The 13183-nt window shown below is 43.9% G+C and overlaps 1 protein-coding gene across 1 annotated transcript in view; it reads left to right on the top strand.

Moving 5' to 3' along the window:
- LOC102445263 (germ cell nuclear acidic protein) overlaps window positions 1-13183 on the top strand; it is an 85955-nt gene that overhangs the window by 7008 nt on the left and 65764 nt on the right. The window contains exons 3-6 of the mRNA XM_075917998.1: window positions 282-328; window positions 1987-2050; window positions 3733-3809; window positions 4418-4870. Coding sequence (XP_075774113.1) covers window positions 1998-2050; window positions 3733-3809; window positions 4418-4870 — 583 coding nt within the window. The 5' untranslated portion in view covers window positions 282-328; window positions 1987-1997. The remainder of the gene's footprint in view (window positions 1-281; window positions 329-1986; window positions 2051-3732; window positions 3810-4417; window positions 4871-13183) is intronic.

Below are 13183 nucleotides of genomic sequence, written 5' to 3'. Positions count from 1 at the left end.
GGGTTGGCCACCACTGACCTAGTGGCACCCTATATAGCATGGCATGTGCACACCACTACAGGGGGCACTGGAACTGGTACCTTACAAATATTGCTGAGGGAAAATCTTCTGGCACCAGTGCATGTGGCGAGCACACACATCTACAGTGAATGGAGATGGGCAACACATCTCGAAGAACACCTGTTAGGCAAACAGGGAACTGTCTTTTACTGCAAAAGGTGAGTAACTTCCTTTTTCTCAAGTGGCCATGTTCCTCACATCTGTTGTGCTTTATTTTGCAGTTCAATTCTGCCCTTTTCTTCCAGTAGTGATGAAGAATTTGAAATATGTAAGTAAAGAGTGGTCGAATGCTAAGCTTGCTTTGTCAATGAAAGTAGAGAAGATGTATTTCTCATAGCTGCAAGAGTATGCATTTCTTCTGGAATACCATTTTGCAATGAATTTTTGTTGCAAAGCCTATCCTTTCCCCCAGGTCTTAGGACAAAACAAAGGTTGAATGGTAAGGAAGAGGGAAGCCATAGAGCTTCTGCTCTGAATTGCTGAGCATTTTTCATTGTGAAATAAAGTAGGGTTCTTGTTGTAGAGATATTTGGATATTATTGATAATGTAAATTTACAGTTTTTTACCTATATGTGCCTTTAAGGCAAGGGAGGGAAACTTATGACCTGTGGGCCAAATGCAGCCTGTGGCTTGCCTTGATCAAATCTAAACCTAACCTTGTGTCCTTCCCCTCTCCACCCTGCTCTTGCATCCCCCTCCAGCCCCTTCCTGCACTCTGCACTCCCTCCCCCCTGGCCCATTTCTGCACCTTACTTCTCACCCAGACCCTACACCCCTACCCCAGCCCACTCCCTGGCAGGATCTTCCTGCTCATTGAACCCCTCATTTTTAGCCCCACCCCAGTGCCATGGGAGACTCCACAAAATCTACTAGCCCCAGGGCCCCAGAAGAGTTAATCTGGACCTGGGAGTAAGCCCTGAGCCTCAACACCTTCTCCCTTCCTTCAGTAGAAGAGTGAGTCTTTTTTTCTCCTTCTCATTTGGGGCCATGTCAATGAGTGGTTCGGGGTTTTTTTTGGAGGTGGGGGGGTCGCTTCTCATTTGTGTATGGCCCCCAACTGTGGGTCGGTGGGATCACTTTTTTAAAAAGCTAAAATAAATGCCCTGTAATGTCCTCTTCACGCAGCACACAGCAAACCTGTGGAACTTCTTGTCAGAGTATGTTGTGAAGACCAGTACTTTAAGTCCTGGTCTACAGCAGAGAGTTATTTCAAAATAACAAGCAGAGCATCCATGCTACCAATCCTGTTATTTCAAAATAAGGGTCTTGTTATGTTGAAATAACTCCTGCTTTCCACGAGGAATAATGCTTATTTCAAAATAGTTATTTCGAAATAGTGGTACTGTGGTTGCTTCACGGCTATTAATTTGAAATAACTACTCCCCGGAGTCATTCAAAGTAATTACTCCGTCAGTGCTTCTTAAGGCTCTAAGTCAAGGTAGCACATGCACATTACAGGAGCCTCCCTTGGACTAATTTCAAGGCTTCCCTGTAGTGTAGACAGTGGGTTGTATCCATTAAAGCTCATGATACCATCTACATATTTCGTTAGTCTTTAAAGTGCAACTAGACTATTCATTTTTTAAATTTCAAAATAGTTATTTTAGGAGTTATTATTTTGAAATAATTTCCTAGTGTAGATGTGTCCCTAACAAGGTTACAAAAATAACTAGATAAATTCATGGAGGACAGGTCTATCAATACTTCTTAGCCAGGGTGGGTAGGAATAGTGTCCCTTGCATCAGAGGATGTAAATGGATGACAGGAGAGGGATCACTTGATGATTTCCTGTTCTGTTCATTCCCTCTGGGGCATCTGGCATGGCCACTGTCAGCAGATAGGATACTGGGCTGGATGGACCTTTGGTCTGACTCAGTATGGCCATTCTTATATTCTAATGTGATTTTTCTCACATTCTGATTTAGTTTTATCTAGAATGAAGACTCAGAAATCCCTAACACACAAAGTCTCCAAGAAAAAAAAAAGCAGGTGGGTCCTGGAATTACTGAATTGTTTATAGTTTGTCAGAGACTTTTTTTTCCCTAATGCATGACAGCCAAAATGTCCCATTAATGAATTCCTTTGAATTTGGAATAATGAATTAAATCCTCCCTTATTTGCATAGGGTGTCGTCATTATCTGGAGCAACTGTACACAGGTTTATATGTCAATGTTCTGAGTTCTAATCCTGGGTCTACTGCTCATTCCAGGTGTGACTGTCACACTGCTTCTCTTCTCTGTGCCTTAATTTTCCCACTTTAAAATGAAGATTAATAACTCATAAGGTTGTTCTGGGGATTAAGGTCTTTACAGCACTTTTAAAATCAAAAGCATTATATAGATGTGAAGTATTATTATTTGGAGGCACATATCTTGGTATTATTTTGTTGCTGTTTTGGAGCCCTGTATTTCTTATAATGAGAACCTTTCATTTCTGTCACCAGTTTCACTGCTAACTAGGTTTGGATTTACAGTTATCACTGTGAGCCAGTCATTAGACCACTATATGAAATGAGTGATAGAAATGACTTTGTCTTGTTTTGTAGAGGACAGATTTCCATACTACTTAGTTTTCAGATAAAGTAAATAAGGAAGTGATATATACTCCTCATAACACAAGAACTAGTGATCACCAAATGAAATCATTAGACATCAGGTTTAAAACAAACAAAAGGAAATATATCTTCACACAACTTACAGTCCATCTGTGGAACTCTGCCAGAGGATGTTGTGAAGGCCAAGACTCTTAACAGGATTCAAAAAAGAACTAGACAAATTCATGGAGAATAGGTCCATCAACGGCTATTAGCTAGGATGTGTAGAAATGGTGTTCCTAACCTGTTTGTCAGATGCTAGAAATGAGTGACATAGACTGGGTCACTTGACGATTCCCTGTTATGTTTTTTCCCAGTGGGGCACCTAGTATTGGCCACTCTTGGAAGACAGGATACTGAGCTATAGGTGGACCTTTCATCTGACCCAGTATGGCTGTGTGTTTTATATTTGCTGGCTCTTGTACTAATTATTCCCATACCTGGCAGTTGTGGTAGAGGCACCAAGTGTTGAATGAGTTATGAAAACAGAACTCCCTTTTTACCAAGTGAAGTGGTTCATGTAGATTAGAAATAAGGCGCATTTGTGAAAGTGGAGTGTAGAGGTTTGCAGTGTGGCAGCCTGCACTCTGTAGATTTTTATGGATTGAGGAATTAAAAGCACTGACAGCTTTGCATTTTTCACAAGTGCTATATTCACCTTAAAGATAACCTTTTTGGTCAACAGTGTAATATCTAAGTAGAACTTTATAAACTCCATCTTTATGGTTACCTAGCTATGTCGTCCCTCATTCTTGTTACCACATAAAATAACAGTCTATTTCAATATCTGAACTTAGTTTGCAAACATGTTGTTATCCTATTGTAGGACTAAATTTACAAAATAGCTCAAGATTCTTGAAATGGAGTCCTGTCTTTCTTCCTCAGAAGTTTAATGATCAAATACTGACAAAACTTAACTGACAACTACAAGTTACACTGAGAGCATTCTTCAGTGTTAATGGGTGGTTTCCAGTGAATAAATTAGAACACTGTACCAGTCTGCTTTATTGTTCACATTACATGTACTGAGACGCGAATCATTCCTGACTTCATTTCCTTCATGTTATTTGCCTACAGTTTGAATGAAATCATTGTTGACTCTGTGGAAGACTACTTCTCTGATTTTACAAGAAAGAATGACATAAGTAGGAAGGGTAAGTAGCCATCCAACAACAAGGAGGGGACAGGAGTTTTAACTGGGTGGAGAGAAAATGCTCATTGATCAGTGCTCACAATTATTCTTTAGGAAAAGCACAAATAACTTTGGAAAAGTTTGGTTCCCTTTTAGGGTAAGATAACAGGAGAGGTTCAATGCTGTTTGCTTTTTGCTGGATTAATTCTTGCCTTGCTCAGTCTCAATTTCTCATTCCTTCCTATGATCTTTTCCTTTTTCTTCTTCCTTCCTGTTATGCTTGTTTTAATACTGGGATATCAATATCTGGTAGGGGAGGGGGAACTGCTCCTGCTGGCGCGGACACACACACACACACACACACACCCCACCCACCCCCGGCTCGGCCCAGACTCTGCGCACCCTCCACTGCCAGCCCTCTGCCCTGAAGGACCTGGGCAGTGCTGGGTAAGTCTTCTAGTAAGAAATAAGAATAACCATATAGTCAGCTAAAAACAAACTCTTATATTTGCATAACTGCAGAAGCTTTCCTTTATCAGGAAGAGTAGCTATAATAAAATGTTCCCTAGCCTGATTAACTTGCATCAAAGCATAAAGCTGAAGTCTTTGAATTTTTCATTTAAATCGTAGCAATGAAGAATGTTCAGATCCAGAACACACCAGTGACATCTGGAAAGGAAAAGACTTGCTCTCAGGAATGGGTGTATCCAGAGATTTTAAGTGACAGTAATGATGATTCTGTTTTCATAAAAAGTTCATGGTCTGACCACTGCCAAGAAAATGAAGCGAGAGGCTTGAAAAACAATCTGCATCACATACCACAAGCTCCTTCACAAAAACAGAAGGAACTTGATGTTTCCCAATATAGTCCAGATTCATCTCTTGATGGGAAAAAACAAGATCAGGAAAAGTATGCAGGGAGCCACACACAGATCTTGGCACTCCAATGTAGTGCTGTGTTAGAACCAGACAGCTCAGAAGATGAATTTGAATCTTTAATAGAACGGATAAAGAACAGAAGAATACCACTAACTCCAAGTTTAACTGCAAACAAAATCACTGCATCCCAATCAGCCAACACAGGTAGGAAATGTCTTTCTTTATTTCTCTTTTCTTAATCATGTTTATTCATGAAGTATATTTTCAAATGGCTGCTGGTATCATTATATATAGTAGCCCGGTGTTTGTGGCTCTGTAATACTGAAATGCTCGCTGTTCCCTCTGGGCAGCGCTGTTGCCTCCCACTGTGGCGCTCAGCTGACTTCTGCGCCGCTCAGCCCGGCCGCTGTGTGGGAGCAAGCAACCGTTTGGGGTCCGCACTCCCCATGCAGCATGGGGGTGCTGCATGAGAAGCGCAGGGCCCAAACGGCTGCTTGCTCCCCTGCAGCAGCCCAGCTGAGCGGCGCAGAAGTCAGCCGAGCACTACAGCGAGAGGCAGAAGGGGGCAGGGAGGGGATATACACGCCCAGAGGGCGGGGCCTGGACAAGCGTGCATCCCTGAGGGAGACAGGAGAGCAGAGAGAGAGTGAGAGGCAGGCAGAGGATAAGAGAGAGAGAGGGAGAGGCAGAAGGCAGAGGAAAGCTGAGGGAGGGGGGGGAAGCAGTAGGAGGAAGAGTGAGAGAGAGAGAGAGAGAGAGCGAGAAACTGGAGGCTCAGGAGAGAAGACTGACATGGAGGAGAGACCTGAAAATCCTGTCTTATGACGGGCTAATTGTCTAGTTACCTGCATAATTGTTAAAAGGTGTGCGCTTCTGACAGAAGATTTTATGACTCTCTTTTGTGGACTATTCAGACATATCAATTAAATAAGCACTCAGAACTGTGGTTCCCCTGAACTGAAATTATCAAGGAACTAAAATTATTTATTTTTGTCCATTATTTTAATAGTTATAATCAATTTTAAGCTTCACTAATAGATTTTGTTTGGAATTCCATTTTTACTTTCAACAAAATCAAAGCTAATTAAAAAAAAATTCTTATAGAAAAAGTTTCTTCTAGAAATTGATGTACAAAATTCATTTAAATGACAAATCCCTTTGTTAGAGCAGTCAGTATTAAAGATCAGTATAGATAAGCTATAGAGTTATTTAGACTTTAGAGGTATAACTCAGCACCTATTCTGTGTTCTAAGATGTAATTTGTCAAGAGTTCACAAATCAGCAGCACAAATGATCGCAAATCATTTTTAGCCACTTGTTAACCAACTTCAGCTTAAGCAAATCAATACCCTCTTATCGTCAAAAGTCTTTAAAGTAGATCTCTGCAGTGTACTCTTAAAACTAACAGATAAAGCAAATGGCACATAAGATCAGCTTCTCTGATCCAGTGACTATAATGAGTAATTTTCTAGAGTGTTCTGGCAAAATTGGCAGTGCTATCATGAACAATGCAGCTATATTGGCCTTTTCTTAGGTATTACAGGCAGTCCCCGGGTTACGTACAAGATAGGGACTGTAGGTTTGTTCTTAAGTTGAATCTATATGTAAGTTGGAACTGGCGTCCAGATTCAGCTGCTGCTGAAACTGACTGCCAGTTCTGACTTACATACAGATTCAACTTAAGAACCCCAAGCGTCCCCAAGTCAGCTGCTGCTGAAACTGATCAGCGGCTGATTCCAGGAAGCCTGGGGCAGAGCAACTCTGCCTCGGGCTTCCTGTAGTCAGCGCTGGTCAGTTTCAGCAGCGGCTAACTTGGGGACGCCTGGGGCAGAGCAGCTGGGATGCTGCTGGGTTGCTCCAGTAGCACCGCTCCTCGCTCCTTGGCGCTACTGGACCAACCCAGCAGCACCCCAGCTGCTCTGCCCCAGGCCCCCAGGCGTCCTGATTCAGCCACTGCTGAAACTGACCAGCAGCGGCTGAATTAGGACCTGGGGCAGAGCAGCTGGGGTGCTGCCGGGTTGGTCCAGTAGTGCCCAGAGCGGCGCTGCAGGACCAATCAGTAGCGCCCCAGCTGCTCTGCCCCAGGGTCCACAACAAAAGCCTGGTCTGCTGGGGGGGGGGGGGGGGCACACTAGCTGCGCCCCCCCCCCCCCCCCCCCCCCAGCAGACCAGGGGCACCGGGAGCAGCTTATCATAGAATCATAGAATAATAGGACTGGAAGGGACCTCAAGAGGTCATCGAGTCCAGCCCCCCGCCCTCAAGGCAGGACCACGCTCCGTCTACACCATCCCTGACAGATGTCTATCTAACCTGTTCTTAAATATCTCCAGAGAGGGAGATTCCACCACCTCCCTTGGCAATTTATTCCAATATTTGACCACCCTGACAGTTAGGAATTTTTTCCTAATGTCCAATCTAAACCTCCCCTGCTGCACTTTAAGCCCATTACTCCTTGTCCTGTCCTCAGAAACCAAGAGGAAGAAATTTTCTCCTTCCTCCTTGTGACACCCTTTTAGATATTTGAAAACCGCTATCATGTCCCCCCTTAATCTTCTTTTTTCCAAACTAAACAAGCCCAGTTCTTGAAGCCTGGCTTCATAGGTCATGTTCTCTAAACCTTTAATCATTCTTGTCGCTCTTCTCTGTACCCTTTCCAATTTCTCCACATCTTTCTTGAAATGTGGCGCCCAGAACTGGACACAGTACTCCAGCTGAGGCCTAACTAGTGCAGAGTAGAGCGGCAGAATGACTTCACGAGTTTTGCTTACAACACACCTGTTGATACAACCTAAAATCATATTTGCTTTTTTTGCAACAGCATCACTGTTGACTCATGTTCAACTTGTGGTCCACTATGACCCCTAGATCCCTTTCCGCCATGCTCCTTCCTAGACAGTCGCTTCCCATCTTGTATGTATGGAACTGATTGTTCCTTCCTAAGTGGAGCATTTTGCATTTCTCTTTATTAAACCTCATCCTGTTTACCTCTGACCATTTCTCTAACTTGCTAAGGTCATTTTGAATTATGTCCCTATTCTCCAAAGAAATTGCAACCCCACCCAGTTTGGTATCATCTGCAAACTTAATAAGCGTACTCTCTATCCCAATATCTACATCATTGATGAAGATGTTGAACAGTACGGGTCCCAAAACAGACCCTTGAGGAACTCCACTTGCTATCCCTTTCCAGCAGGATTTAGAACCGTTAACAACAACTCTCTGACTACGGTTATCCAGCCAATTATGCACCCACCTTATCGTGGCCCTATCTAAGTTATATTTGCCTAGTTTATCAATAAGAATATCATGTGAGACTGTATCAAATGCCTTACTAAAGTCTAGGTATATGACATCCACCGCTTCTCCCTTATCCACAAGGCTCGTTATCTTATCAAAGAAAGCGATCAGATTAGTTTGGCATGACTTGTTCTTCATAAACCCATGCTGGCTATTCCCTATTATGAACGGGGCTTTCCCGCCCCGGAGCTTGCAGGCAGCAATCCGCCACCTCGACCTCCGGGGCGAGAGAGCCCTGTTTGTAAGTGCGGATCTGACGTAAGTCGGATCCGCGTAAGTCGGGGACTGCCTGTGCTCTGAATTCAAAAGAGCTGAAGAAAGGCTGCCACAAAAGGAACCTTCTCCCAAAATAATTCCATGGACATTTCTTGCTCTGGCATGGTCTTGTTTGGATATGCTACGCTACTCTATACTGAGGAACAGCCTCCTTTATTTGTCAGCTGGAAGGGGTATGATTCTAGGTTGTATCAACAGGTGTGATGTAAGCAAAACTCGTGAAGTCATTCTGCCGCTCTACTCGGCACTAGTTAGGCCTCAGCTGGAGTACTATGTCCAGTTCTGGGGGCCACATTTCAAGAAAGATGTGGAGAAATTGGAAAGGGTACAGAGAAGAGCGACAAGAATGATTAAAGGTCTAGAGAACATGACCTATGAAGCCAGGCTTCATGAACTGGGCTTGTTTAGTTTGGAAAAAAGAAGATTAAGGGGGGACATGATAGCGGTTTTCAAATACAGGCAGTCCCCGGGTTACGTACAAGATAGGGACTGTAGGTTTGTTCTTAAGTTGAATCTGTATGTAAGTCGGAACTGGCGTCCAGATTCAGCCGCTGCTGAAACTGATCAGCGGCTGATTCCAGGAAGCCCGGGGCAGGGGCTTCCTGTAGTCAGCCACTGGTCAGTTTGAGCAGCTGGGGTGCTGCTGGGTTGGTCCAGTAACGCCGCCGCTCCTCGGCGCTACTGGACCAACCCAGCAGCACCCAAGCTGCTCTGCCCCAGGCGTCCTGATTCAGCCGCTGCTGAATCTGACCAGCAGTGGCTGAATCAGGAGCCTAGGGCAGAACAGCTGGGGTGCTGCCCGGTTGGTCCAGTAGCGCCCAGAGTGGCGCTACGGGACCAACTGGCAGCGCCCCAGCTGCTGTACCACAGGTGTCTGGAGCAAAGCCACGGAGCACGGGGGCAGCGGGACAGCCCAGACGCGCCGTGGCTGTCCGCTGCCCGCGTGCTCCGCGGCTTTGCTCTGCTTTGCTCCCCCCCCTCCCCCTCCTGGTCTGCAGACCAGGGGGATGGGGGGGGGGGCAAAGCAGAGCCAAGCCGGGGAGCGCCCGGCCAGCTGACAGCCCAGACGCTCTGGGCTGTCAGCTGGCCGGGCGCTCCCCGGCTTGGCTCTGCTTTGCCGCCCCCCTCCTCCCCCTGGTCTGCAGACCGGGGGGGAGGGGGGGGCGGGCAAAGCAGAGCCAAGCCTTGGAGCGCGTGGGCAGCGGACAGCCCTGTCCGCTGCCCACATGTTCCGCCGCTTTGCTTCCTCTCCCTGGTCTGCTGGAGACCAGGGAGAGGAACCCCGTTCGTAACTGCGGATCCGACATAAGTCGGATCCACGTAACTCGGGGACTGCCTGTATCTAAAAGGGTGTCACAAGGAGGAAGGAGAAAATTTCTTCCTCTTGGTTTCTGAGGACAGGACAAGGAGTAATGGGCTTAAAGTGCAGCAGGGGAGGTTTAGATTGGACATTAGGAAAAAATTCCTAACTGTCAGGGTAGTCAAATATTGGAATAAATTGCCAAGGGAGGTGGTGGAATCTCCCTCTCTGGAGATATTTAAGAACAGGTTAGATAGACATCTGTCAGGGATGGTGTAGGTGGAGCTTGGTCTTGAGGGCGGGGGGCTGGACTCGATGACCTCTTGAGGTCCCTTTCAGTCCTATTATTCTATGATTCTATGAAATCTTTGGATGTAGTTAATATTTCTGTTGTTGTGTATTTACACAGAGTCCTCTCTCTCCAATCACAGGACACAGTGGTTCAAGTTCTTATTGACAATACTAGTACAGTATTTAATGTGAGCAAACAGGGGGACCACATTTCAACCAGCTGGACAAGAAGTCCATAGTTCTGTGGGAGTGGGACATAGTACACTTGATCCTATAGCTTTCTGCCTACATACTTGCCGATTATTAAGCAGACACATACATGATCAGAATAAGTAGATGTTCTCAAGAACTTGGTGGCAAACGTATACTTACTGTAGAAGTTTGTGGAATGAGACCTGTTTGCAACAAGGCATACCTCAAAATGTCATATGTTGATTACCAAAATAAGACAGGCAACCAGTTCATCTTGAATGTATTTTTATTTAGACTAGGGAGTAAGATACCTTTGTTTTACTCACAGTTCCTCTAACTCATAGAGTTTTTAGGAAAATAAATAAGAGCAAACCAAAATTTGGATTTGATTTAGATATTGGCATAGAGAGGACGCTTATTAAGTTTGCAGATGATACCAGGCGGGGATGGGTTGCAAGTACTTTGCAGGATAGGGTCTTAATTCAAAATGATCTGGACAAATTGGAGAAATGGTTTGAGGTAAACAGGATGAAGTTTAATAAGGACAAATGCAAAGTGCTCCACTTAGGAAGGAACAATCAGTTTCACACATACAAAATGGGAAGCGACTGTTTAGGAAGGAGGAAGGAGTACGGCAGAAAGGGATCTAGGAGTCATAGTGGACTACAAGCTAAATATGAGTCAATAGTGTGATACTGTTGCAAAAAAAGAAAACAATAAGAGCATAAGAATAGCCATACTGGGTCAGACCAAAGGTCCATCTAGTCTACTATCCTATATGCTGACAGTGGCCAATGCCAGATGCCCCAGAGGGAGTGAACACAACAAGTAATCATCAGGTGATCCCTCTCCTGTCGTCATTTCCAGACAAACAGAGGCTAGGGACGCCATTGATGGACTTAACCTCAGTGAATTTATCTAGCTCTTTTTTGAACCCTGTTAAAGTCCTAGTCTTCTCAACATCCTCTTGCAAGGAGTTCCACAGGTTTATTGTGCACTGCATGAAGAAAAACTTCCTTTTGTTTGTTTTAAATCTTCTGCCTATTAATTTCAATTGTTGACCCCTAGTTTTGTTATGGGAACAAGTACAGGCAGTCCCCGGGTTACGTACAAGATAGGGACTGTAGGTTTGTTCTTAAGTTGAATTTGTATGTAAGTCGGAACTGGTACATATTGTAGGGGAAACTCTAGCCAAACATTTCTCCAGAGCTCAGTTTTATTCTCCCACATCTCACTTCCCTCAGTCCTTTATTCTCAAGCTGAGGTGTCTGCTGAGAAAAGCCGCTCCGCGTCTCCCTGGTCTGCTGGGGGGGGGGGGGGAGCGCTAGCTTCGCGTCTCCCTGGTCTGCTGGGGGGAAGCAGCTAGTGCGGGGTTGCCTCACCCCGTTTGTAAGTAGGGATCCGATGTAAGTCGGATCCATGTAACCCGGGGACTGCCTGTAAATAATTTTTCCTTATTCACTTTTTCTACTCCAATCATGATTTTACAGATATCTATACCCCTTAGCTTCCTCTTTTCTAAGCTGAAAAGTCCAAGTCTTTTTAATCTCTCTTCATATGGGACCTGTTCCAAACCCCTAATCATTTTTGTTGTCCTTCTCTGAACCTTTTCCAATGCCAATATATCTTTTTTGAGATGAGGCGACCATGTCTGTATGCAGTATTCAAGATGTGGGTGTACCATGGTTTTATAGAGAGGCAATAAGATATTCTCTGTCTTATTCTCTATCCCTTTTTTAATTACTCCTAACATTCTATTTGCCTTTTTGACTGCTGCTACACACTGAGTGGATATTTTCAGAGAACTATCCACAATTTTTTTTTTATGATTCCTAACATTGTTTGCTTTTTGGACTGCCGCTGCACACTGAGGATGCGTCTAAACTACATCCCTTTTTTGGTAAAGGGATGTAAATTAGGCACTTCAGTATTGCAAATGAAGCCAGGATTTAAATGTCTCGCGCGTCATTTGATAATGGCTGTTGCCATTTTTTTCTGAAACGGGGCTTTTTTGAAAAGAAAAAAAAAAACAGTTGAAATGAGAATCTTTCAAAAATGAAACCCTTTTTCGAAAGATCTTGTACTCCTCAAAAAATGAGGTTTACAGGATCTTTCAAAAAAGGGTTTCATTTTTGAAAGATTCCCATCTAAACTGCTGATTTTGGGGTTTTTTTTCTTTTTCAAAAGCCCCATTTCGGAGGAAAAAAGCGTCAGCCGCCATTATGCAAATGAAGCGCAGAATATTTAAATCCCAGCTTCATTTGCAATATTGACGTGCCTAATTTATATCCCTTTACTGAAAAAGGGATGTAGTCTAGATGTATGTACCCTGAGTGGATGTTTTCAGAGAATGACTCCAAGATCACTCTCTTGAGTAGTTGTAGCTAAATTAGTCCCCATCATATTGTATGTGTAGTTGGGATTATTTTTTCCAGTGTGCATTACTTTACATTATTCAACATGAAATTTCATTTGCCATGTTGTTTCCCAATCACTTAGTTTGGTGAGATCTTTTTGAAGCTCTTCACAGTGTGCTTTGGTCTTAACTATCTTGAGCAGTTTGGCATCTGCAAATTTTGCCACCTCACTGTTTCCCACTTTCTCTAGATCAATTATAAAATAAGTTGAATAGGATTGGTCCCAGGACAGGCTCTTGGGGGACCCCACTAGTTACCTGTCTCTTATCTGAAAGCTTATCATTTATTCCTACCCTTTGTTTCCATGATTCATTAACCGAGGTGTTATGAGCAAGACACAAGAAGTCATTCTTCCACTCTACTCCCTGCTGATTAGGCTCGAGTTGGAGTACTGTGTCCAGTTCTGGGCACCACATTTCTAAAAAGATGTGGAGAAATTAGAGACTTTCGAGAGAAGAGCAACAAAAATAATTAAAGGCCTAGAGGACATGACATATGAGGGAAGACTGAAAGAGTTGGGTTTGTTAAGTTTGGCAAAGAGTAGAATGAGAGGGGACATGATAGCAGTTTTCAATTACCTAAAAGGACATTAAAAGGAGGAAGGAGAAAAATTGTTCTTCTTGGCCTTTGATGACTGGAGAAAAAGCAATGGGCTTAAATTGAAGCAAAGAAGGTTTAGGTTGGACATTAAGAAAAACTTCCTAACTATCAGAGTGATTAAACACTGGAATACATTACCTAGG

The sequence above is a fragment of the Pelodiscus sinensis genome, unplaced genomic scaffold (assembly GCF_049634645.1).
Source record: "Pelodiscus sinensis isolate JC-2024 unplaced genomic scaffold, ASM4963464v1 ctg60, whole genome shotgun sequence".
Taxonomy (NCBI): Eukaryota; Metazoa; Chordata; order Testudines; family Trionychidae; genus Pelodiscus; species Pelodiscus sinensis.
The sequence above is the reverse complement of the archived record's forward strand: the minus strand, read 5'-3'. Positions and strand labels throughout refer to the sequence as shown.